The sequence below is a fragment of the Microtus ochrogaster genome, chromosome 22 (assembly GCF_000317375.1).
Source record: "Microtus ochrogaster isolate Prairie Vole_2 chromosome 22, MicOch1.0, whole genome shotgun sequence".
NCBI classification, from domain to species: Eukaryota; Metazoa; Chordata; class Mammalia; order Rodentia; family Cricetidae; genus Microtus; species Microtus ochrogaster.
In genome coordinates this window covers 15819082-15846672 of record NC_022023.1, presented here as the reverse complement: position 1 = coordinate 15846672, position 27591 = coordinate 15819082, and the positions used below count along the sequence as shown (strand labels likewise).

The 27591-nt window shown below is 45.9% G+C and overlaps 1 protein-coding gene across 1 annotated transcript in view; it reads right to left on the bottom strand.

Annotated features, from left to right (window-relative positions):
* Positions 1-24222: 24222 nt before the first annotated feature.
* Positions 24223-27591, bottom strand: part of Mrpl46 (mitochondrial ribosomal protein L46) — a 9049-nt gene continuing 5680 nt past the window's right edge. The window contains exon 4 of the mRNA XM_005357741.3: positions 24223-24606. Within this exon, the coding sequence (XP_005357798.1) occupies positions 24356-24606 (251 nt within the window). The 3' untranslated portion in view covers positions 24223-24355. The remainder of the gene's footprint in view (positions 24607-27591) is intronic.

Here is a 27591-nt window from a genome sequence, read left to right as displayed (position 1 = left end):
AGTAGACAAGATTGCCAGGCAAAAAATCGGGATCTTAAGGGTGGGGTGGGAGGGGGGTAAAGGGAGATGGGGAGAAAAATGAGAAGGGTATGATGGGGAGAACTTGGGGCAACGGGATGATTGGGATACAGGAAGGTTGGATAGGGGAGCAGGGAAGCACATATCTTAATTAAGGGAGCCATCGTAGGGTTGGGAAGAGACTTGGACCTAGAGGGGCTTCCAGGTGCCCAAGGCGAGGTCCCCAGTTAGTGCCTGGGGCAGCTGAGGATAGGGAACCTGAAATGATCCTATCCTATAGCCATACTGATGAATATTTTGCATATCACCATAGAACCTTCATCTGGCGATGGATGGAGATAGAGACAGAGACCCACACTGGAACACTGGACTGAGCTCCCAAAGTACCAAGGAGGAACAGAAGGAGGGAGAAGATGAGCAAGGAAGTCAGGACCAAGAGGGGTGCACCCACCTACGGAGACAGTGGGGCTGATCAATTGGGAGCTCACCAAGGCCAGCTGGATTGTGACTGAAAAAGCAGGGGATAAACCCGGACTCTCTGAATATGGCGGACAATGAGGGTTGCTGAGAAGCCAAGGACAATGGCACTGGGTTTTGATCCTACTTCTTGTTCTGGCTTTGTGGGGGCCTAGCCAGTTTGGATGTTCACCTTCCTAGACCAGGATGGAGGGGGAAGGACTTTGGACTTTCCACAGGGCAGGGAACCCTGACTGCTCTTCAGACTCGAGAGGGAGGGGGAGAGGAGTGGGGGGAGGGGGGAAAGGAGTGGGAGGCTGGGAGGAGGAGGAAATTTTTTTTTCTCAAAAAAAAAAAATCCTACTTAAGGAAAAAAAAATAAATAAAAAATAAAATTGCTGTTTGAGTTGCTGGCCTGAGCCTCAGAATAAATCCTTCTGGGAATGCTGGCTTGGGATGGTCTCATGTAATTTCTAACATGGCCATTTAGACCACATATACGTGTGAAGTGCTGTTCTCAGTACTGATAATGACGAACTATGAATCAATTCAGGGAAACAATGGCGAGGTCCTCTGTCTCACCGGTGTATGTCCGTCCATTCAGTCAGGACCTGGGTTGGTATACAATAAAAAACTAAACAAGCACATTCATCTCATCAATATGCAAATTTGTTTTTTGTCTCTGATAAATAGTAAAATTATAACTATACCAACTAATTATTTTAAAACAAATATGTACTTAGTACATGTTCAACCTGTGGAGATATTTATATATATATACATATGTGACACTCTAGTTAAACAGTCATGAGTAGAAAAAGTTAAGAAATTTTGCTCTAGTTCACTGTCTGTTGTGTACTGACTGTATAACTGACCCCCTGGAGATCACAGGTTGGAGCCCTAACCGTCAATGCCCCTCAAGGCGCCAGTACCTGGGAATATGATCTTTATACACAGGGCCTCCCCGTACTTCCCTGTAAGGAGAAGCCATAAGCACGTGCACCCAGAGAAAAGGCCACGTGAGCTCTGCACAGCCCTTTGCAAGCCAAGAGAAAGGAAAGCCACACCGGGAACCAGCCTAGCTGGCACCTTCATCCCAGACCTCCAGCCTCCCGAGTTCTGTGGGAATAAACTTCGGAAGCTTAAGCCGCCCTGCCTGGATGATGTCACAGCACCTCTTGCAGACTAGAGAAGAGGTCTTTCTACCAGTGATGCGGGGTTCAACAGATGACAGTGGGATAACTTTGGCTTTAACTTGAAAGGGGAAAAGATGGGTCTCAGAAACAAAACTAAACAAAAAATCTTAACGCAGGTGTGATGGTATACACCTATAATTCCAGCGCTTAGGAGGTTGAGATGGGAGGATTCTGAGTGAGGCTAGCCTGGACTCCTCAGTGAGCTCCAGACATACCTGAGAAACATAACAAAATTCTGGACTTTGGAGAAAAAAAAAGTTTGCTCTTAGCTTTATTATTTACACCAACATATATTCCTGATAGAAGAAACATTTGAAAATATAAAATAAAGCCACAAAAGTACTAGTTGAAACTCTACATTCCTGGAGTACAAAGGGTCTTTAATTTTTTTTAAGTGGGCATTCAAGTTATTAGGCATTATTATGGTATCTTTTTTAAAAAAGATTTATTTACTTATTTTATGTATATGGGTACTCTGTCTTCATACACACCTGAAGAAGGCACCAGATCCCACTATAGATGGTTGTGAGCCACCATGCAGGTGCTGAGAATTGAACCCAGGTTCTCTGGAAGAGCAGTCAGTGCCCTTAACCACTGAACCATCTCTTCAGCCCCTATTAAAGTGTCTTTTAATGAACTGTGCTTTAGTAGATTCTCCTGACTCCATTGTAGCCCCTGATTTGACCTTAACCTTCCTCCCAGATTCACTCAAAGTTGGACAGGAGGTGGAGGCATAGCTCAGTGGGAGAGCACAGCAGAGCATTTGTCTAGCACACGCAAGGCCTAGGGTCTGATCCCAACACAACACACACACAAAACTATGATATAAACTCAAGCCCATGATGGAAGAGATTGACTATATTAACCTCAAAAATATAAAGCTTGGGAACCAGAGAGACTGTGAAGTCTGTAGAGTGTCTGCCACACAAATGGGAGGGCCTGAGTTCAATTCCCAGCACCCACCTCACCCAGGTGGGATGGCCTACTCTAATCTCAGCCCGAAGGAGGCACAGACAAGAGAATCTCAGCAAGCTGGGCAGCCAACCCAGCCAGAGTGAGGAGCTATGTGTAACAATGAGAAAACTTGTCTCAAAAACCACGGTGGAGAGTTCCCAAGGAACAACACCTAGAGTTAACCTCTGACCTCCACGTACATGCACACACACATACACATGAACACACGCAAAAAGGATCTTTATGAAAAATAATGGGAGAGTCTTACGGCGATTAATAAACCAAAGGAAATGCTTGCAACACGTCACAGGCAAAAGTTAATTTGCATAATATACAAAGAGCTTCTAGAAATCAATGAGATCAATAATCCAATGGGAGAATGTGGGAAAGACAAAGCAGTTAACAGTAACTGAAATGAAATGGATTTTTAAACACATGAAAAGGATTTACAAATTCAAATGGGATGCCATTTTTACCTATTACGTTGGCCAAGTTGACAAAGCTTTAATAACAGATTGTTGGCGAGATTTCGGAGAAGCTGACACTCTCATTTATATTCCCTCTCTGTGCATGTGACCTTTATGGAGGCAATAAACCACAATATTTAAAATGTGCAGACTCTTTAATCCAGTAATTGCAATTCCAGAAAATCATCCTATGGCATGGCGCTGCCTGCACATGCAAGAAATGACATATGCCCAAGAATATTCATGGTGCCATCGTCAGAAATCGAAAGGGTGGAAGCAACCTAAATATCCTTTGCTATCAGGCTGGTTAAATCAACTGCAATATAATCCATATGACTGACTATTGTGCAGCCCTTAAAATGCAAAAGACACTTCCATGCGCTGGCATGGTGTATTTTCCAGGATATATTGTTATATGGAGGAGCAAGCTATTGAAAGGGGTATATACCATGCTAGAATGTGTGTAAAAATAAAAGAATATGCATGCATATACTTCTGTGTGACTTGATTAACTTTGGAATGAAACGCCAGGCCTGGTAACCAAGGCTGTCTTCCAGGAGTGGGGAGGGGGGGTGCTGTTTCTTTCATGCATAATCCTCTGTAAGGTTGGAATTTTGTATGTACTGTGTATCAGAATGAATTTCTGATTAGGAATAAATGAATTAAAAGCCATTTCAAGGGGGGAAATACCAAATTGGGAGGTGGGGACAGAAGCAAAATGTTACCAGTGACTTTGTGTTGTGCTGAATGCCTTGACTCTTTTTCCTCCTGTATTTTTCTATATTTAGCCCAACTTCTTTAATGAGCACATATTGATTTAAAATGGGACAAAGAATGTTTTTTTAAGGCATTGGCAGAGCCAGTAATCAGCATCTCTCGTTGGAGCCCCACGTGTTCCCAGCTGGATGCATCATGAAATCTCCATGCCACAGCTGTTGATCCTGTACCATCCGTGCAAAGACCCTCAGAGCCACTGTGTGTGGCTTTGGGGAACCAAGCCATCCCTGCTGTTACACGGGTACCTCTCCAAGCAGGCTGGAGGGCGGGTCCCTTGTAGACTGCAGAGGTTCCACTCCAAGAGGAGGGAAAGAAGCACGCTGGGTCCACAAGCTTGGAAAACCTACAAAATGGTTAACATTTGAACAGCACTGGTGTTTGCCAAAAGCATCTCATTCAACATCTTCCTTGGTTCTCGCAACCTGTGAGGTGCGGCTCTGATAACCAGCCCCTGTTAAAGGTAAAGAAACTGACATTCTGGGAGAGAGTAGCGTGGTCTCATTATCAGTTAACTGCCCTAAGGCCAGGTCTCAGTTCTCTTCTAACTGCAAACAATCAGCAAAAGATGCTTCCCTAATCGAGTTCATGGCAACCTTGGGTGCCTTTGCTTCCTGCACACACAGCTAGCTGACGCCCCTGCCCTTCCTACTGTTAAGTGTGGTCCCTGAACACAGCACAGCCTTCTAATCTGTGGGTTTGATATCCAGGACATTACTGCCCTGGGGAAAATTGCCCCTCCAAAGTTAGCAGACCCCGGAGCTAGTAAGCAACACCCCCAAGAGATGCCTTTCATGGTAAACTAACCAATCCAAAGCCACCACCTCAAGCACTTGCTTTATTGGGTTCAGATGACACAGGACACCATTTTTCTGTTCCAGTTTCCCAAGACTAGGTAGCACACAATGATGTGTCCAATATCCCCAGAGCCACACCACTAAAAATGTTCACATTAGCCAATCGGAAGCCAGCTCTCCCTGCCTCAATCGTCCCTTCCTGTGTCAACCATAATACTTTCCTGAAGTTTCCCTGCTTCCACCTCCTCCCTACTGACCCCAGTTTCCACCAGTGGCCCCGTGATACACAGCATGTCCCCACCTCTTAACTGTCAGCAGTCAGGAATGGCAGTCATCTAACGATCTACTGACCTCTCTGTACACGGCCTACATTGTTAGACACCACAAGGTCAAATTTCGAGGCAACAGAGAGAATTGAGAGACATCACTTCTAGGCTTGGCCCGTGGAAGCCTTCCATGTAGATAGCAAGCATGTCCTCTCTCTCTCTCTCTCTCTCTCTCTCTCTCTCTCTCTCTCTCTCTCTCTCTCTCTCTCCTTCTCCATGATCTCTCTCCCTTCTTCTCCCTTCCTCCCTTATTTTCCTCTATCCCTCTGTCCCTTACCCTCCCGTTCCTCCTCGTCCATTCTTCCCTCTCCTTCCCTCTCCTTTTCTCTCCTTAATTCAGAACTTCTAGCCGAGTATTTTGAAGTCCTAGAGCAAAGAGCTACCAAGTGGAAGGAGCCTGGGTGTTTGAATTACCACATGGCAGGCCACCTGTCAAACACTCATATCACACATAAATCTGAGCAAAAAATAAACTTATATCGTGTTAAGACGCTCCAGTTTTGGTGTCTCTGCTCTGGCAGCTGAACTATCCCAAAGTAATTTAGTTGCCAAAGCATGTCTTTGGTTACCTCTCTCCAAACCCGTCCCTAAGGGCTGCTAAGAGTCACCTCTTCCCTTTTCTCTGTTCTTCCAGAGCCTAGGGCTCTACAGATCCCTTCAGATTGCCAAAGGCCCCTAGATGGGCATACTGTTACGTCAAATACCTGTCCCTAAATTCATTTCCGCAGATGTCTCCTAAGCATCTACCATGTGTTTGGTACAGAAGAGGGTATGAGACAAGCCCCAGACGGGGGGTCCACTAGGTTCCAACTGTGGAGGTCAGAAGCTTGGCAAGGCCCAGAAAACCCAGGGACAAATCAGAACTTATCAGGCACCTGCATGCAAGCTCTTTAATGACTAGCACACAGGCGTTAAGGTCAAAAGAAAGAGGAAGAGGAGGATGCAATTGCGAATGACTGAATCAATGCAGGGCTGATGGAGGCACCATGAGGAATCGGGGAGCATCTTGAGAACCTTGGGCCAGACCAGCGGTGTGCCAGAGCTGTGAAGGAAGGGAGCAAGCGCAAACTCTGGAGACAACAGAAGACACTCAGGCTGGCTGTCCTCTGTCCCTGAAGCTAACACTCCCTTACAGACATCCCAGATGTATGCGGAAGTCAGCCCCTTCCCAGCATTCTCAGCAGGGTAGGAGCATCTGTTTATATACCTCTTTCTCACTGACTTGTGTCTCCCTTGTAGTTACACAGCCCTTGGGGGCTCACACATGTGTTTAGCAATCATCCATGAAGTGGGAGATACATCATGTAAGACACCGTCTTGATCAGGAATCGCTGAATTGCAACAAAAGAAAACTCCCTCCCAAACTAGCTTAATTGGTAGAGTTTGTTTAATTGAAGGACTATGGGATCCTCAAGGAAGCACTGAAGAGGAAGGGAACGTAACCACAGGAGCTAGAAAGACAGTCCAGGTTTCTCCCTCCCTCTCTCCCATCTCTGAACAGTACCTTTGTCCCAAGGCCTCTCTGTAAATGACTTCATCTAGATAATGTGATTCTAGCTCATCCATCACTTAGACCTTCCGTGGCCATCCTGGGGCCAGGCTGACTGGCTCAGACCCTGGGGCTTCCCTCCTCAGCCTCACAGCTCACCCACTCATCTTCTCAGGGTCCTTTTTTTTTTCAGATTCATAGACGAATTGACGTGATGGAGGAACCGAGCAGATCACGTTTAATCAGCAGAAACAGAGGGTCTGTTCCAGGGACTCCCATTCCTCTCCGATAATCAAGCTGTGGGCCGGGCATGGACACCACCTCATTCACACAGCCACTCCAGCCCAGGTCCTAGGTCTCTAAAATTTCACCTACCCTTAACAAGGAGATGACAGTCGGTCCTATTTCCCAAATAGGGAAATAAGGAGTCCACAGGAAAGTGGCCAGAGGCATGTCGGGAACTCACCTGGGTCTCTATGGAAGTGCTCCGCCATGTTTCCCTCTGTCCTGGGTGGACAAATGTTCTTGCCAGAAACTGGAGAGCGTATGCTTGGACAGTAAAAATGATGTGTCTGCCGTGCCAGGTTACATGAGGCTGGAATATTGGTAAACGTGCATTTCCGATATAGAATTTAAGCAGGGGAAAGACCTCCATCGCAGCTACAGATTAACATAGCATCCTCTACCAACGGGTACTTCTTATCCACTGTTCTACCACCCACGCAGAAAGGTACATGGTAAGTACTTAGGGCCTGCTTTTTTGGAATGAACTGAATATCTTCAGTGGAGTAGATCCAAATTAACACAATATGCAAGCACTCCACATGATTACCAAGAACTCATGTCCATTACAGATTCCAAAGGCCATGGGAGAAAAACACCATACGCCTCGTTCTGTACGAATCAAAGCTGAAGATTGGCCCAGCTGATTGGTACAGCCTACTGGCGAGTGTTGACACGGAGTCTGAACCTCAGAACGTCTCAGCCTAAACATGGGCTCTTTCCTCTGTCTGACAGACACATCGACACCAGGACGTAGGTCCCTACTGATGCAGCCCCGACTGACTCAGCCACAAAAAGCCATTTTCCACTCCATACACTGGCCATCCGAGACTCCGTTCCTACAGATCGAGGCTTGGTACTGTTCCTATGTCATGTCACAGAACACTGGAAGTAGGAACAAGCACTCAAGTAGGCCCTGCGGTGCTATATGGCATGATGGATCTATTAGAACTTGCCCCTCTTGGCACCCACTCCATGCCTCTGCTGAGTTTGAGGCCAGGTCTGAGCTGAGCTCTGCACCTCATTTATGGACAATATAAAATCCAAGGTTTTGTTTTCCCCAAGATTCCCCTGAGCCTGCATTTTTAAAGTAGTCTTAGCCGTCTTAGCCACTGAAAAACATTCCTGTCCATTTGGTTACTGCCTCTGAGAGAATTGATATGCTTTGGAGCATTTGTTTATTTAATAATTCCAAATTAGATTTAGAATTTTACAGCATTGGTATTAAATATGTGTCATCTATTTTGAACCATACATAAAACTGTTTATAAGAATTGTGTGCACTTCCGAGTATTTATTTAATCTGCTGAATTAACCTTTGGATTTCTGCGAAGCGCCTCATTAAACATGTCACTTCCTCATGTAACACCCTGCATAAGGATATCCATGAGAATTATATTGTTTTTAGCATTTATCTACTTAACCAAAATTGGGTGTGTTCGAGTGCACCTAATTAATTGAGGATTTTAAATTTTCGAGAAAGGTAGAAATGGTTAATCAGATGTAAGAACTCTGAGAACTCACAGAGGACCAGCTTATCCAGCTTCAGAAAAGGAATCGCATGAACTCCAATACTGAATCGAAAAACCACCATACTGACGGGAAGCAGAGAGCTGGGGTGGAGAAAAGGCTGGGAATGGGGAAAAACACGCTACTGAGTTGAGATTAAGGGCTATTCCAGATACCAGTCATCAGCCACCTCTAGTCAGTGTAGTGGGCTGATGAGCATCCCCATGGGCTCACCATGCTGCCCCCGACTCCCAAAAGAACAGGTTACTAGTTTTCTTTTTCTCTGATCAAGCCCCAGGGAAAAGCTTTTGACAGAACTTCCACTAACTCCCAAAGAACGATATACTCTGTGAAGGGTTTTATCATCGGACTCATTAAAAGTTTCATCAGAAAGGGCTAAGATTAACTGTTCCCAGTGAAACAGACGGGGAGATGATTGCAATCAGAGCAGGTAAGAGCTGTTGGGATGGAGTGGGCCTCACCTGGGAATGGCTCATTTCCCATCAGCCTCTGCCCTCTGGGTCCTCTGTGAGACATCCTGCGCCACACCACGGGCACAGACCGGGTTTGGAGAAAAGGCAGCTTGGCATGGTGTCCAGGACATGGGGGTTATACAATACAAAGCTCTTGATGCTTGAGAGTCTTGGCTATGTAGCTTCCCCAAGTGTGGGGGGTTGGGAGGGGAGCACATGTACATGGACTATGTGTGTCTCTGTCATCTGAACTCTTCCTCTTCTCCTAGAAAACACCATCATGTTCGAACTTAAGGTAGGCCTTGATGCAGCCCAGAGACTTCAGTGGCTAAAGGGGTGTCTATGAGTACGCATGGCCTCACCAAGCATATTCTTAGCATTTTCTTTTCCGTGACACTTAGGAAGAATGCGAAGAACTCAAGTTCAGCATTGCTCAAGTACCAACAGATCATAACAAAAACCTTTACGTTGTTTCTTCAGGAAAATATAGGCCAGTGGCTACAAAAGTGAAGGCTCAGGGGCTATCCTGGCACACAGAATCATTTCCTTTCTTCTGCATGGTATTTTTTTAAAATATTTGAAATTTTCATTACCTTGAGAATGGAATGATTTCACACTAAAAAAAAAAACAAGATGTGGGCTTACGAATAAATTGGACAAACCCATGGAAAATAGCCATTCTTTCCCATCATAACAATGGGAAAATACCAGCTAGACTAACAAGTCAAGCCTATGGAGGTTTAAGGATGCAGAGAAATCTAACGGCGCTAAACCCTAAAGATGGAGACAGGTCTTTCGCAAGTCAGTAGGGAGTAGAGGCTGACTTCACTTTTCCTTATTATCTGTGGGGTTGCAGAGAAGGCAGCCTGCAGAGTTAGGGGTATTTCACTGAATTAAGGAGAACCAAGATTACCTGGAGAGGCATATTGAATTTTAATGCAGAGATGACAGTCATGGCTGACCTTTCTTCCCCACAGGACTCTCCCTGAGACTACTGCAATGTGCAGATTTGAGCTAGAAACCAGAGCAAGAGCCCTTCCACATAACTAAAATATGGACCCAGGGAAAGATATCATACTGATATCACACAATCATTAGATTCTAATGGAGCTGTTGGACACCACTCAAGACATCTGAAACCAATGGCAGCATTATTTTGTTTTCTGTTGAAATTTTAAAAAAGAAGAACATTATCTTTCTGGAGGCAAATATTTCCTGATTTAATTTCTGCCACTTTCGTTTTATATACCTGTGATTGAAAGTTCTAATAAATGTAATGAAGAATGATGACTGGAATCAAGAGAGAAATGGTCAGTAGAAGCAGACCTGCGGGTGGCCTGGGTAGCAGAATTAAGAGATGAGGACTTTGAAGTAGCAATAACAAGTATTTTAGGGAATCAGTGAAAAGCATAAAGGTAGTATGTAAAAAAGAGAATTATATTTAAGAGTCAAAACCTTTAGAGAATAATCAAATAGAAATTTTAGACCTAAGAGGAGTAAAGATTAACTCTGAAATAATTAAGCAATTTTGCAATGGATTGAACAGACTAGAAGAAAGGATCGGTAAACTCAAAGCCATGTCAATAATAAAAATAGCAGAAGTGAAGGCACAAAATAAAAAGGGAGATAAGGAGGTGGAAGAAGAAGGGGGGAGGAGGAAGAAGAAAAGTAGAATGTGTCATTAATTACTTGGATAAAGAAACAAGCTCAAATCATACTATTTTCAGGAAACAGACTTTAAACGTAAGGACACAGCTTGGAGGTAAACAGGCGAGAAAAGATAATCCATAAAATCAGTGATCTTGTCTGCATCAGGCAACCGGTCCTTTCACCGGAAGTCACTGGGACTCACTGTAATGGAAGGATCAATTCATCAGAAAACCTTTGACATCATGAACACATGTGCATCCAAGTCATATACAAAGGATACAAAGGAAACAAGTAATATAGTATAAGCTAGAGGAGACACAAGCAAATCTGCAAGCATGGCTATCTGGGTAAATTTTTCCAATGAAGGATGGAACAGCTAGCCAAAAAGTTAAGAAGTATGTAGACATTGAATACTGACAACACCATTACATCTACTTTGATCTAAATGAAATTCATCTGGAGAAGACAATATTCAGCATCTCTGGACAATAATTTTTGAGCAATTCAAATAGAAGAGGGCTGGGAGTATAGATAGCTAAGTGGAGCCGTTATCTAGTAACAGTGCAAAACCCAAGTTCAATCTCCAGTACCAAAAATAAACCTAACCAAAATTACAAGGATGAGTCACCAAAATAGCCCATATACTTGGGACATAAAACAAAAACTGATAACTCTCAAAAGACTGAAATCATAGAGCATATGACCATAATGGATCAAAATAGAAGTCACTAATAAAATAATGCACACATGGTAGAAATTGAGAACCAACTACCACAGGCTGTCGTGTGTGTGTGTGTGTGTGTGTGTGTGTGTGTGTTACGTATGTGTGTGTGTGTGCGCGTGCGCATGCACTAAATAAATAAATGCATACATAAATGTTAAACAACAATGATGATGGTGATGAATTACCTCAAGTTTTAAAAAGGGAAAGACAAGAAGCTAAAAGGGAAGTTTGTTGCACAAGTTCTAATCGGTCCTAATAATAAAACCCTGGAGTCAGATATGGGGGTAAATGCTGAAAGATCAGAGAGACAAAGGAACAAGCCTCAGCCAACTCTTATTTGCTAACTTTTCAGCCAAAAAAGGGCTGAGCTCCTGTCTCCTCCTGCCTTATATTCCTCTCTCCGCCCAGCCATATCACTTCCTGCCTGTCTGCACAGACCTCCAAGACCTCTATGGTTAACCAGAGGCTCGCTCTGCCCTCTGAATCTTCAGGCAAGCTTTATTTGTTAGAGCACAAACAAAATATCACAGCAGGAGTTTATTTTGGTTGTTTGCTAATTTGTTTTTGTTTTTCTCTTGCAATGCTGGGGATTGGCCCAGGGCTAATCTCACCTGCCAGATAAGAAATCTAGGACTAGGTAACTCCTCAGCCCCAGAAAACAAACTTCCCAAAAGATGATACTGACTAACCAATAAGTATATGTAATCAAAGGTGATCAAAGCCATTATTCACTGGGGAAACACAAATTAAATCCACCTTAGCGTACTACTATACAGCCACTAGAATGATTGAGAGTGCCCATGGTGAGGGTAGCCACCAGAACCCACACATACCCTGGCAGTGTATTGATAAATGCAATCTTTAAAGGAAGCAATCAGTTCCATGCACTAATCCCATTGCCCACTCATGTATATGAGTGCATCTAAGACAAACTGAACGCATGTGTACAAAAAGAGGTCCTTGAAAGTTCATGGTAGCTTTATTCATGATAGCCCACAAAGGGAAACAAGCCAGACACGAGCTCTTCAGCAAGACCATGCACACACAAACATGGGCATGTGGTTATACTCAGCAACAGAAAGAAATGGCCCAGTGGTGCATGGGACATGAATATATCCCCATTAGTGGAACTGGGCCAGAGTCTTGAGACGCTGAAGCAGGAAGATTGTGAGTTCAAAACCAGCCTGGGTTATATAGGGAGACCCTGTCTCAAAACAAAATAAAAAACAACTGTCTACACAGATCAGAAAGTGCCTGAGAGGATAGTTACAAAAGAATACAGCCTGGACAGTTGTTGCCTGAACTCCAGGGCCAAAGAAAACTCATCTCTGTCTGTTCAAGTCGATAGTTATCCCTGGTGGGGGGCAGGAGAACCCAGTGACCAGAAAGAAGCAAGAGGGGGAGGCATTTCTCAGTGTGGAAATTGATCACATCCTTATATCGATGAAGGTTACAGACACAGAATGTATATGTATGTGAGACCTCATTGTGTTTGTATTTTATTGGATGTCAACTCTGCCTCAAAATTAAATCCCCACATAGCTGTGGTTTCTTTTGACAAAACAAGACAGGCTGTTGACCCAGGACCCATGTTCCTACATGGCCACAGGTCGCTGGCCAAACACATGTGCCACTCCGCCACAACCCTCATGGTGCCATCACCTCCAGCCCGTCCCGCCTCTTTCTGCCACCCGCCTGGCTCTGTCTTGCCGGAATCCAAGGACTTTGGCACATCCCCCAGGCTGTGAGTCCTGAGCAAAGCCCAATAGCAGCCACCGACCCAGCCTGCCAGGGCCAGCTGATGTGACTTGAATTGTTTTTCTGCCTGGCATTTGAAAAGAGGACGCCTTCCTTCACAAGGAGCCAACAAGTCAATGGAGCAAGAAGCCTCAACAGAGCTATCCTAAATAAACTTTGGAATAACCAAGACCGCTCAAGCAACTAATTGGAGAAATAAAAGAAATATGGCATTCCAAGCCAGTGAAGCTGGCCATACTGATTGTATTTCTAATCATTTGAGCAAACCACATACAAACTCTTCTATTCTAAAGGAGACACAAATCCCCGATTAAACCAGTTCAGCTTCCAGATACAATGGCTGGCCTTTGTCTTAGAGCCATCTAAGGGGCTGTAAGGGGAGGAGTCTCACAAAGAAGCTGACAGCAATAATCCGAGCATTGTGCCCATAAATCAGATCGCCACTAGATAGACTGATCTGACATCTTTGGGGACACAGGCCTGTGATACCCAAATCATTTATCTCCTGGTCCATCACAGCCTTGGCCAATCAGAAGTAACACAGGCTAAATGACAGACGCAGGGGCTCATTGTTGTAGCGATGGATCACTGAGAGATGAAGATGCTCACTGGAGGAGGGCCAAGGCTAATAGGGTAAGGGAAGGGCTTTCGAGAAAGGAACCATTTACCTGCCAGTAGGAGCAGCTGTCGTTTTATTTTCAGTGCTGGCCATCAGACCCGGGGCCTTGTGCAAGCAAGGCAAGTGCCCGCCCTCTGAGCTACATCTGAACCATGCAATACTTGTTAAAGAGCCCTCTCCTACCCATGGGTAGCAGGTCTGAGCTTTGCTGGAGCCAACCAATTGGGGACCTTCTCAGCTCTCCAGTTAGTGGGACCTCAGAGTTAGCCAAACCTGGTGGAAATATTTGTACCATGGAACTCAGCATGGGGCGATTTCAACAACACTTACCAACCACCCACCATCTCCAACTGCTTATTCAGGAGCATGCCACTGGTGTAGACTAGCGGCTACAGCCACACTCATATATAAGATGAATAGGGCCCTGGCCATAGCCAGTCTCCTAATGGAGATTCCCCTTTAAACACAGTCACTTAAGGGCTACGGGTGTGGTTCAGTGCTGAAGTGTTTGCATAGCAAGTGTGAGTCTATGGGCTCAGTCTCCAGCATTACAAAATGAATGAATGAATGAATGAATGAATGAATGATCAAGCAAGCACATGTGGCTGGCAAGATGGCTCAGCAAGTAAAGGGGCTTGCTTCCAAACTTGACAACCTGAACTGGGTCCCAGGGACCCACGTGGTATAAGGAGGACACCAACCAACCTCCCCCATGTCCTCTGACCCCCACGTATACACTGCTGTACAAGTACAAATAGATTTTAAATAAATAAATTTTAAATTTAAATAGGCACACTTATTCCGCATAATAAATGACCCCAGAAGGTATGGGACTTGTCAAGGATCTTACGGAGACAGGTGAGTTCACACTGGGTGGGCTAAAGCCAAAATTCCATGTGTTCTGCCCCTGCACAGCGTTACCCTGAGCCTCTCATTCTCCATAACAAACCTTCAGGAGACTCTTCACTCTGTCAACCATGAATGCATTATCCAAATTCCCAGCTACAGACACCCCATGTCCTTTGTTTGGAGGCAGAGAAGGGCCAGGGTTCCATTGCTCGGCATTTTTTCAGAAGGATGGAAAATCTGAGCATCGCATCTGGAGAAAACTTCCCTTCCCAGCTCTCCAGCCCTAGAAGTGTACCTAATGACGCTTTTCAAAATGCAGAGTTGGGTTTTTACTACCAAAACAGGTCAGCGGCCCATATGCAGCACGATTGGTTAATGAACGATTTTCCACATCCCTGCTCCGCTGCAGCTGTTCTGCTCACCTCCCTGATGCTGAAGACACAAACTCTCCTGGCCTTTCCAAGCCCCTTGGCAAATGCTGGCCTGGCCTAAAGGATGAGGAGAATGGGAGGCCAGAGGGGTTTCTGGGAGGTCCTGGCTAAGTGGCATCCAGGACCAGATGGCTAAGGAGATTACTACGACTTCGTTTCCATATAATCCATAAACTTGGATGGGTTAATGTTTCTTCAGATGCATTATCTTGTAATCCCAGGGAAAGCTGTGCAAGGCCAAGAGCCTGGTTCTCTGGCTTCCACAGGCCTAGCATGCTGGGTAATCCCCTGCTCTACCCAACAGGTCTTACCAAGGCCAAGGAACTTGGCCAGCAGGGGAGGTAACGCTGGCCAAGGGATAGGTCTGGTTCCTAGGAGGCTAGTATTTGAGGGCAATTGGGGAGGCCCATCAGCTCCCAGAAAACACCAAAGATCCCAGGCTAGAACCAAGCAGGCCCCACAGAACATCGGAGTGAAAGCCCAGGGTGGGAATCAGGATTACTCGTCTCTTGTCGAATGACTAACCTTCTCTGAGCCCCCCTGCTCCCAGATATAACAAGATGGCTAGAAACAGGTGAATCCATTTATAATATACCAGAGTGGTATATTATTGGTGTTTTAATAAATAAAACTTGCCTAAAGAAGAGTTCAAAGCACCCACACTAGTCTGCCATAAGGCCAGGCAGTGGTGGCACACACCTTTAATGCCAGCAGCCACACTATTTAGCCATAGAGACCAGGAGGTGGTGGTGGTGGTGCACGCCTTTAATCCCAGCACTAGAGAGGAATATAAAATGGAAAGGGACAGGATTCTCTCAGTCTCCATCTGAGGATTCATGGAGGCAAGATTGCCCATTTTTTGGTCTAAGGTAGAGCTAAGAGGCAGTGGCTAGCTGCTTTGCTTTGCTGATCTTCAGACAAGCTTTATTTATTAAAACACAAATAATATACCACTCTGCTTTCCTTCACTCCCTGCTGCACGTGAAGCTAAGGTCAGCACTCTGTCCCTGGCATATGTCAGGATCTGTGACAAACAGAATCACCCAAACCCACTCATGCTAGGGCACCCCCCCCCCACTATGCTGACGGCTTCAAGGACCGTGGGTGTCCTGATTGAGCCTGGCATCTTGGCACCTGAGGACTGGACTTGAGATCAAATGACTAGCTAGCAAAACCACTTCACTCCCCAGCCCGACTCTCCCCTCATCTGTCTATCAGAGATAACCTGCTTTCCTCTGGCATCTCGTGAGTATCAGAGAAATTTGGGACTCTGGACCACAGCGTGAATCTACCGAGTCATCCCTCCTAGGGAAAAATACATGAAGTCGATTCAAGTACACAGTAACCTGCTTGCATGCTGGTATCCAGGCCCTTTTTCCCGGTTCCTCCTACCCTTTCACGTTTTAGCCCTCCTGAGTGCCCGTACCCTCTTAGTGATCTCGGCTTAGTCTGTCAGCTCCTTCTAATACATTAAGCTAATGCATTAACGATTTGGGTTGGTGACTTCTTCCTTGCAAAACAGCTGCGTGTTTGCAGTGGCCACCGGTGTCTTGACTCGGATGGCCACCTGGCGGTAATAATGTGGTAGAAAACATGGGAAAAGAAAGAAACCACTGGGCTTTCTGACCTACAGCCCAGCTTTTGGCCAGGGAGTACCTGGGCGATAGAATACATTTGTGTGTGGCGCCTCCCTGTGGATATGACAGGTACTGCAGAGACCCGCCGGCTCTCAGATGCTCATGAACCAACAGCTGCCTCAACCAGGATATGAATCCAAATTTCTTATGCTGCCAATGAAGAAAACGAGGCCCACATGCTGGCAGAAAACTTGTTCAAGATTAAACAGTTCCCTTGGCATTTTGAAAACAGTAATAAATGACTGGCAACAATACCTCATAATTTTGAGAACAAGCAAAGTGTGGTTTGGCCAAGGACATGTCAGAGCTGAGAATTTAGATTTCGATTCAGTGACCCCATGCTCCCCTGGGGAGCCAGGTAGTGATGAGCCACTTGCTTCTGAAGCCACGTCTAGCCAAATGACGCAAAAATCTGGTCCTATGCAGTGCCCCTCTGAGGTTCCACAAGGGCACTGTCCATTCTTCAAATGGACTCTATCCAAGGGAGGCTTGAGGTCCCTGAGCTGTATCCCAGAAGAACTCTGGACCAGTGCAGGGGGCGGGGCTTGCACACTGGACTCATTCGCCCAGTGGGTATTGAATAGTATGAGCCAGGGTTCAGTTCAACCAAGATCTGGCCACAACTGGAGAAAAGGCCATGGGCTAGGAATGAGAATATTCCCCTGTGCATGTCGCTCCTGAGTATAGCCGCAGAGGAATCAAAATTAGCACATGTCAGAGACACCTAAGTACCGGCGTTGATCACCAAGTATTCACAGCAGCCAAAGTGGGGGATCAGCCTCGGTGCCCGATCACATATGAACATAGAACACATGAACATAGAAAGTGGAGTATGTATACATAATGGGGCACTATTCAGCCGCCAAGAACAAAACCATGCCATTTATAGGGAAATGGATGTTAAGTGAAATGAGTCAGACTCAGAAAATAAGTATCGCGTATGTTCTTTTATAGGTGGACCCTAGAGAAAAAAAATAATTGAGATGCCCCCTGAAACTGAAGAGAGATTGCGATGAAAGAAGAAAAGGATGAGGAGGGAGTCATATGATCAGGACACATTACATACATGTATAAGTGTCACAGTGAAGTCCGTTATTATCATGATGTTGGCTCAACACCAATCAGGATGCAGTTTGGAAAAGGCAGCCCGTGTCAGGTAGTTCAAAAGAGAGTTTTCAATATGGAGAAGGAGTTACAGAGCTGTCAAGAGGGCTGAACAATGAAACAGGGTGTGGAGAGGCAGTTCAGAGGGTAGCAAGAGCCGGGCGGTGGTGGCGCACGCCTTGAATCCCAGCACTTAGGAGGCAGAGGCAGGTGGATCTCTGTGAGTTCGAGACCAGCCTGGTCTACAAGAGCTAGTTCCAGGACAGGCTCCAAAACCACAGAGAAACCCTGTCTCGGAAAAAAAAAAAAAAACCAGAGGGTAGCAAGAGTAAAGCTGCCACCACCATCGCCTCTAGGTCTGGGGACATTGGAGAAAGGTGATGCTACCAGGAGTGTGTCATCCTGAAGGAACATGGATGACAAAGAAGGCTGCCAACTGAACCTGGGGCCACAGAGGTGCTGAGCAGGCAGCATAATACAGAGTGGAGAAGATACTCAGCTTCTCTTCCCTTTAACCTCCTGCCATTGCATGTTACTGGTGAAATCCAGTGAGAATCCAGTCAGCAAGAAAGCTTGAGAGAGGTGTTTACAGGGGTTATCATACACACACACACACACACACACACACACACACACACACACACACGTGCGCTCAGGCAAAGGACCTGAGATGGGTGACGTGAATATTCATGAGTGCATGCATGGTGCGAACACTCAAGAATGTGCATACGTACCAAGGAATCAATTTCAAAGTACGCATGAGAAACCCTATCTTGAAAAACCAAAAAAGAAAGTAAGGGAGGGAGGGAGGGAGGGAGGGAGGGAGGGAGGAAGGAAGGAAGGAAGGAAGGAAGGAAGGAAGGAAGGAAGGAAAGAGTGAGCAGAGAGAGTCACAATTCCATGCTTTCTACATGTGGGGACGCAAAACTGTAGTCAGTTGACCCTGACTGACAGATACAGGGATCCTAGTATTCTATGTATCACAGACCCCAAACAGAAATCAATTGGTTAAACTTGGGCTTGATCAGATAAGCATGATTGGCCCCATCATCTGAGGACACACTGGCCATGATGGACTTACATGACACCTAAGACGTATTTCCCAAGCCAACTTTGACAGATGTACATTGTGACTTAGATTCCAATCAACATGCCAAACGTGATTCTATGCGAGATCAAGAAATGTATCCCTTTGCCTTCAGACAATCGAGCTGTTTGTAAGACTCAAAGACACCCAGATGGATTGCCCCCTGGCTGCCCTCACACCCCACAGAACTCTCTGAGTGTCTGTAGATGGCTTCGTGTCCGTTTCTTCTCTGTCCTCTCCTGGCTCCCTCCTCCTCATTCTTGGGCTCTGATGAGCTCCACTCGGCCCTCACTAGGAGGCCTTCCCTGTGCCAGGTAGGGGTGGGAGCCAGACGCACACTCCCTTATACTTGTTGATGGGTCTGTTTCCTGCCCCTCGGAACTGAACCATCTCAAGGAAGCTAGCCAGTATTTTAATCGCCATTTGATCCCCAGCATTTGGCAGTGAAACATCTCCTCTGCAAATATTTATTGAAGGATCACGGGAATGTTTCGAGACTGCACTCTCATGTGTGAAGGAATTCTCTTGTGTGCCTTCTTGGCATTCCTACTGCTGGGTCTTAAGCTTACTCCTCCAGACGACGACGAGCCGGCCTCCTGTGTCATACACAGTAGAAAGTGACTCTTCCTAGTCTCTTCCCCGGGTTTGAGAATCTCAGCCCCTTCAGCTTCACAGTTCTGTTCTCCAAATCCTCAGACTCTCACCCTATCCAGGACTCCACCAAAACCTGCAGTGGGTTGGTCCTTGCTTACTGTTTGAAGAATTCTGATTTAATGGGGCATGTCCAGGCAGCAGGGGATATGGGTGGCTTCAGAATCATACACCCCTGGGTTCAAATGCTGCCTCCCATATGTTGCCTAGGAAACCTCCATAAGTCTCTTTGCCTCCCTAAATGCGTCTACTGATCTCCACACCGCAAGAATAAAACTTGGCCACTCGGGGCTGACCTGAGTGAGGCAGACAATGTGGACACGCAGACATGGTCTGAGCTGTATGAAATAGCCCCGATTCATCAGAGTCTGGGTCCCCTCTCCTTCTGGAGGTACAGCATCCACCTGTGATATGCCCAGAGACAGTCATGAGAGCCCAGAATCTGTCCTGACTGATAAGATGCCAGCTTCCAGTTGCCCTTTGCCCAGAAGTCAGGACACCAAGGGGCTCTCTACTTGACAAGAAGCTGCTCAAAGGCTAGGTATGGTGAAGGTCTCCAGGGACATCCTTGATACCCAAGAAAAAAAGTGCACATCACATCCAGACTTATGTCACCTATGGTCCTTACGTGCATGACTCCGCCCACCAGTGAAGATGCTGGAAGCTACTTCTCCACCTGTTTTCCACTCATCTAGCCCAGACTTCATCATCTGGAAGTGTTTTCCCAAGCCCCTGCTACCAGTATGTGCATTCTGCCTATTACCCATCACTCCCAAAGGCCGTAGTTCGAGTCCTCTTCTGACCACATTCGGGTGATTTTACCCTTACTGGGCCAAAGAACAGCTTAAAGGGCTCTCTGTGGTGGTTTGAATGAAAACGGTCCCCATGGGTTCACAGGGAGTGGCACTATTAGGAGACACAGCCTTGTTGGAGGAAGTGTGTCACCGGGGATAGGCTTTGAGGTCTCAGATGCTCAAGCCAGGCCCCGTGTTTCACTGTCTCTTTCTGCTGCCTGCTGGTCAGAATGTAGAACTTTTGACTCCTTCTCCAGCACATGTCTGCCTGTGTGCTTCCTGCCGTCATGCTACTGAACGAAACCACTGAACTACAAGCCAGCCCCAAGAAAGTATTTTCCTTTATAAGAGTTGTCATCATTATGGTGTCTCTTCACAGCAATAGAAACCCTAAGATACCTCCCCTCCCTCAAATCAGCCCCTTCTTCGGGGACTAAAGCAGAGAGGATTCAGTTTCAGTGACCAAGGGTGTATGTCTGTTTATGCCAGCAAAGCCTTCAAATGTTCTAGTTGATAGCTTTTCAGAGTGGGATAGCTAAGTGTGTGTACATGTATCCAGGCATTTATTTTTATATTTCTGTACTAGTCAAGCCCCCCTAGCCTCCTGGGGAGCAGCCAGCCTGACCCCTTAACTGAGGCAGCCACGGATGACGCCCAGAATGAGCCCTGGGCAGCACCCACAATGGATAAATGTGATGAACATTTTTCCTCCCTCGCCCCATTCCAGGCTCTGGAGTCCCATCAGCCACGCTTCTAGGAAGGGTGGGGGCTGGGACGAACTGAGACTTCAGGCTAATGGGTTTTATCTCACCTTGTGTGCCTGGAGCTCAGCAATCTGGAAACGCTTACTAATTGGGTGCCTGACCTTTCAGCCGGCATGTTTCCCCTCCGTAGGATAATAGAATGGGTCCCCGGGTCTGCTCTGCTTTTAGTGCCCCCATAAGATTGGCTCTCCGGGAAACTCTGGATTCCCTGGCCCGAGGTGGGGCAAGGCTAACGTATTCTAACAGGCGGATGTAATTACAGGGCTGAGCCACCATACTCCTGTTTGGAGCGGAACCCAGTAATGTACAAATTACCCGTGTCCCTTTCCAAAGAGGTCAGGAATACTTGGCTATTACAATACACACCACAGGGAAGGTGAGGGGAGTCCTACGAGATATGGACCACACAGCTACTCTAAGGAGCATTTGGGAGCCTATGGAGAGAGAAAAATTCCGCGTGTTTATGTCAAGCCATGCAGGGTGCTAAAGAGCTTTCAATAAATTAGCACATCACCCGGGTGAGAAGCAACATCATCTTGGTTTTAAAGGCAAGATAGTTAGGGTTATTTGCAGAGATGAGCTTCGGTGCCGCCCAACGCCTGGCAAGAAACTCCGAGTAAGGTAACTACTTCTTCAAGTCTACTCCGTCAATAAAACAGGGGTAAAGAAGCCTGCCGGCTTGGCTGGTTTAAATAAAATGTACCCTGTGGTAAGGAACTTCATTCTGCTCCCAGTTCTTAAGAGTTCCTTCACTATGCCCAAAGCCTGTCAAAGATTCAAAACCCGCTGTTTCCAAGCCCGGTGTCGTACAGAGAGCTGATTCCCTGACATGTTTTCTGAAGTCCAGTTAGATACAAGCGTAGGCTGACCAGCCCCACTGTAGGGTTAATGTGCAGCAGCTCACACTAGCGCAGAAGCGGCCCGACAAGAGGGGGCTGTGAAGGCAAATTCACAAGCACGCCAGAGTTTTCATTTCAAACCAGGAAAAGTCGTCTCAGGAGATTGAGAACCGCTGGGAAACAGAACGAACAAGTCGGGGACAGGGTAAGTGTCCATACCGCTGAAGATTTCTGAGGAGCCCGAAGGTCTGTTCTGTGTTGTCCACAGATGCATGCACACACACACACACACACACACACACACACACACACACACACACACGCGCCTGCATACATACAGGCACCCCCACCCCTTCCTAATACTTGAACCCCCTCACCATCACACACGGCACCTTCTCTTTTTCCCATGGTCTACTTAGAAGTCACTCAGCCCCTGAAACAGAACCATCACTTCTAAACTGCCACTCGCCTTCTTCCCCAGGATACTATGCTGGATAGCTGTATGTCAACTTGCCACTTGACACAAACTAAGGTCATTTGAGAGAAGGGAACCTCAACTGAGACTATGCTTCGTAAGATCAGGCTCTGAACAAGCCTGTAAGTCATGTTCTCGATTAGTGATCAACGGGAGAGTGTCCAGGCCATTGCAGGTGGTGATCCTGGGTGCTGTAGGAGAGCAGGCTTAGCTAAGCCCTGGGAGCAAGCCAGTCAGCAGCTACCCTTCACGGCCTCTGCATCAGCTCCTGCCTGGATTCCAGCCCTGTTTGAGTTCCTGTCCTGACCTCCTTTGATGATGAACAGCAATGTGGAAGCGTAAACCAAATAAAGCCTTTCCCCTGCAACTGGCTTCTGGCCATGGTGTTTCATCATAGCAATAGTAACCCTAAGACAAATACACAAGAAACTATTTCTGGTCACATTCGGCAGCCAGTGGAAGGCAGGCTCGAGGCAGAAGTCATTTCTACCACCATGCTGATAATCTTCGCAACCTGCAAAGATCACACTCCACAAATAAGAACACCGTGGAGAAGACTACCCAAAACCCATGAAATTCTGCAGCCAGAGCAGTAAGACATGGACACAGCTAAACTTCCTCCACCTTCAGCCTGGAATCCTGGGCATGCTATTTTCTCCCCCAAGCCCTTAGATACAGTAGATGTAGGCCCTTTAAAACACAAATCCTGAGACCAGTTCCAGCAAATTCAGATAGTCCAGGATGGAACCATCTTCATCATCTTTTTTTAAAAACAAGCAAAGCAGGTTGGGGTAGGTATCTCACAACTCCCTCCTTTCTACTCTTTTTTTTCCCCAAGATAGCTGACCTCCTAGAAAGGCCACTAGTGATTCTTGCTAAGTCAGTCTGTTTGTTATGTGTCTAAAATCTTCAGCTTTTTCTTAAAGTACTAAATCTTGTCCTGAGTATCTCAAAATATTGACGTTCTGGGGGTCATCTCACAGGGACTGCAGATGTCAGGTTATCCCGACACCATTTCTCAATTTGCTGCATACATGCTATTTACATACATACATGGCTATTGACCCCTAGAAGCATGGCTGTAGGCCGAGCATGTGGCGGTGTGAAGTGCTGGTGGATCCCCAGCACCGTAATAAATAAAAATACAGAAACAATATAACAGGCCCTTGCGAATGTATATGAAAATAACTCTGGTGGCTCAGCCTTCTGGGTGAGAGGTGCCCACTGTCCTAAGAGCAGGCAGAGCAGACACGACACATTCGTAAATCCTGAAAGTGCACCCCAATTTTCTGGCTGTGCCCATTCTAAGAGTCAGCCTTCCCCAGGGGACATCGGTTATCAGAAAAGTCATCAAGAGGCAAAAGGCAAGGAAGGGCAACAGGATTAGGGACACAATCTCGATCAGAAAAAGCAAATTTCCTGACCCTTTGCAAGAACAGCAGGCGCCTTCTGGTGTGGAAACAGATCACACTTCACAGGCTCACAGAGAAAGGCCAGGCAGTTCACCCAGAAGTCTGCGTGAAAGGAGACCAGGAAGAGTGACAGCGAGCAGGAAGGTCTGTGACTGCCTGACCACTGAGCAGACACTGCCTCTGAGTCGCCTGAACTCTGGGTTCTGTATGCCGGCTCCTGGGGATGAGTGATGACCCAAACATCACACTCATTAGCCAAAGCCCCAACCCGAGGCAAGAGAGCATGCTCCCTGGGCACGGCCAGCTACCACGACTCTGATGCACATCACAGCCTGGCCATGAATCTTCCACTGGTAGGCTGGAGAGAAGGGAACTTTCTTTCAAATGACTAAATGGTTAAGAAGTGATTAATCTCTGTCTAAATATAAAACCTCCGAAACGGAGGGAGAGAAAGAAGGTGTGTCCTTCCTATCAAGTGGAATGGGAAAAGGAAAGTGGAAAACAGCTGTGAAGCTATAGAACTGGGCTTTTCATGAGCCCAGAAACGTTCTCAGAACTCGGGAATTTAGGCCAATTCATTTCCTCTGTTCTTTCTTCCCGGCCCACTCGGTCTGTTAAGTCACTGTAACATAATGCTTTTACTTGATATATAGCAAAGCCAATTGTCCCCCAAGGACAAACCAAAACCCAACACAATGACAAACACATTTAATTCTCAGAACTTAGTTTGGCGCTTGACGGTCCCCGTCAATGGGCGTGAGCATTGTTCCTGAGGTCCCAGTACTTGACTTATGTGCAGATCAACAGGCCGCTGCGTCCATCAAACGTCCAGAAGGAATCTCCTGATCTGAGCCAGGTACTTGGGCTGCAGATAGTCACCCAGCTCTTCCTTACTGACCCACACATGACGGGCGTTCTTCCCAGTCTGTGAGAAGTCTCCTGTGAGCAGAAGAGCTTTGAAGAAGAAGACTTTGACCCCAATATCACTCTCTGTCCGCATTGCCTTGGGGAGTTTGTACTTGTAGTGGCCACAAGGTGCATTTCCTAGGAACTTGGCTTCCATGTTATTTTCTGGAGAGAAAAGAATTGGAAGATTAGGGTACAGCCATCTGCTTCTTCACCCAAATCACAGGAGACTCAGAAAAGTCACTTCTAAGAGAGCTAAAGATGATCGCCATGAGTGTGGCAGTCCTGAAAGGAGGCTCCTCCCCTCGAACCAAATGCTGTCTAGTCCGGGTGCCAGGCTGCCTCTGTGGGCCTGAAGTCCACGGACTTCATCTAGGAGTCATAGCAGCTGGCTTCCGCCTTTAACCCAGCCACCAGCTGCTGAAACAGGACCGAGAAAGTTGGCAGCTGTAGAGTCAAGCTCGTCACCTCTAGAAGGTCTCCAGTTCGACCTTTAGGGGAGTGGGAATGAGGGAGCTTCCGGAAGTAAAGTCTTGTTTTCCTTCAAGATCCTTAGCTAGCTTAGCCCCTCTACGTAGCCCAGGCCACAGAGTGGTGATCACGCTGCCTCAGCGTTTCAAGTACTGGGATCGAAGGCATCACCACATCCAGGGCAGATCTGGCTTCTGCGGTCTGCAACCAAGGAGCTAATAACCCAAATCTAGCACTTCAAAGATGGCAAAACAGAGAATTACCAAATGGAACCTGAAGAACAGTTAGCTAAACAGAAAAACAGAGTTGGAGACCAACCTCAGAACTCACACTGACACTGTGGCCCCAAGACTTAATTGAATCTTTTTAAAAGATTTGTTCACTTTGAATGATGATTTCATGAACAATTTGTACTTTTTGAATTACAATATATTTTCAAATTTTTCACTAAAAAAGCAATGTTGGTATTTTACATCTCAAGAGGGGCCCTAACCTTCAAAAACAAGATTATTATTTTTTAAAAAACACTATATTTGCCCACATAAAATTCACATCTTTCAGAGAAAAAATAGAGCACACAGAAAACTGCAAGGACAAAATTTTAAACTTGAGTGGTGTGCATTAGTGACACTAAGGTTCCTAAAGCAACCAATTCCTGGGAGGTTGAGGCAAGAGAACCAGCAGTTTGAGCTCATCTTCAGCCATGCAGTGGGTTTGAGAACAACCTGGACAACATTCCATCCTGTCTCAAAGAACAACAGAAAGACAGACTCAAAAAAACATTTTCAGCACATCCAACAAAGGAATAATAACTTCAGGTACCAAGAAGCACTTGGGAGCCAGGCATTGTGGCACATGCCTGTCAACCACAGTGTGGAGACTTGGCCAACAGGACTGCAAATTCAAGGCCAAAGTAGACTACTTAGTGAGTTCAAGGCCAATCTGGGCTACACAGTGAGGTCCTAGCTCAAAAGAAATGGAATAAAGGACTTGGGAGATGACTCAGTGGGGACAGGTATTCGCCACCAAGTGGATGACCTGAGTATAGCATGTGCATGACCACACACACACACACACACACACAAAAGCAATTTAATTTTTTAATTAAAAATAATCATGTTCTTGCATATGTACAGAAACATTTCTAAAAGAATGCAAGGAAAAAATAGTCAGTAAGCATTACCACTGAGAAGGAAAACATACTTCTCGTACCACACTTACTTGATACTGATAACCATTAAACGAATGCATGAATTAGTGTTCTCCAGCTTAGCAAAACATTGTTAGACCAGATAGATTTACATACAATGTGCATTTAAATGCTATACTAAACATCTGGGAGAGGTGGGATGATATTGGTATATTTCTTTATACTTTCCTCAACTCTCCAAACTTAATTGAAAAAAGCATATTATTTTTCTATAATCTGGAAAACATAGATTAAAACATTATCAAGTCAAAAAATAAAAACATTTCACTACAAACAAGACAGTTCACAGACTTACAAAATACACTGAGTATCTTAGCTAGGGATTCTATAGCTTCAATGAAACACCACAACCAAAAAGCAAGCTGGGAAGGAAAAGGTTTATTTGGCTCAGACTTCCGGATCATAGTCCTTCATTGGAGGAAGTAAGGACAGGAACTCAAACAGGGCAGGAACCTGGAGGCAGGAGCTGATGCAGAGGCTTGCTTCCCAGGCTTGCTGGTTTCTTACAGAACCCAGGACCACCAGCCCAGAGATGGCACCACCCACAAGGGGCTGGGCCTTCCCACATTGATCACTAGTTGAGAAAATGCCTTACAGCTGGATCTCAAGTAGGCCTTTCCTCAACCGAGGCTCCTTCCTCTCAGATGACTCCAGCTTGTGTCAAGTTGACACACAAAATTAGCCAGTCCTCTGAGCATATGAAAAGATGGTCAGTCTCAATAGCAAAGAGGTAAATACTAATTCAAGAGAGATTATTTCTACTGACTGCACAGCTACAAACTAAAACAGGGCTGTTTCATGTGCTGGGCACTACAAACAGTTCCTGAAGAGGTCATCACTGCACAGTGGAGTCGAGCAGGCATACTTCCCAAATCCTCCCACATGCACACCTTTACCTAGTGATTCCACTCTAGAAATTCCATCTTGCCAAAGTATGGAGTCAGTGGAGAAGGAATGTATTTTCACTTTTCTTACATATGTATTGTGTAATCTTTCTTTGCTGTTCTATTTTAAATTTGCTACTTTATGAACTTTGCAATAAATTTGCTATTAATATAAGTTTTATATATTAAATATAAACATACCTATTGATATCCTACTTTTACTTTCTTTAGCATTTACTCAATAGGAATGTTCAAAGAAAGCACAGTGCCAAGGCAGAACCCTTTCCACAAGGCACAGAGAAGGCAGAGCTGAGCAAGCATTGGCCATGCACACTTGTGAAAGGGAACCTGAGAGTGTGTACAACTGCCAATCCCTTTATGATGGCTGAGAGGCTGAGGGAAATAAAGCCCCCACATTCCACCGTACCCTGTTGCCTCTTTTGCTGGCTAAAGCAGCCCCAGTGAGAAAGGACCAAGGGGCATGCAAACTTTTGACATTTTCCAGGAACACTTATCCTGGTGGCAGAGCCAATCAAGTGGCTAGGTGCCTACACTATTACCAAATCCACTTATCCTGGTGGCAGA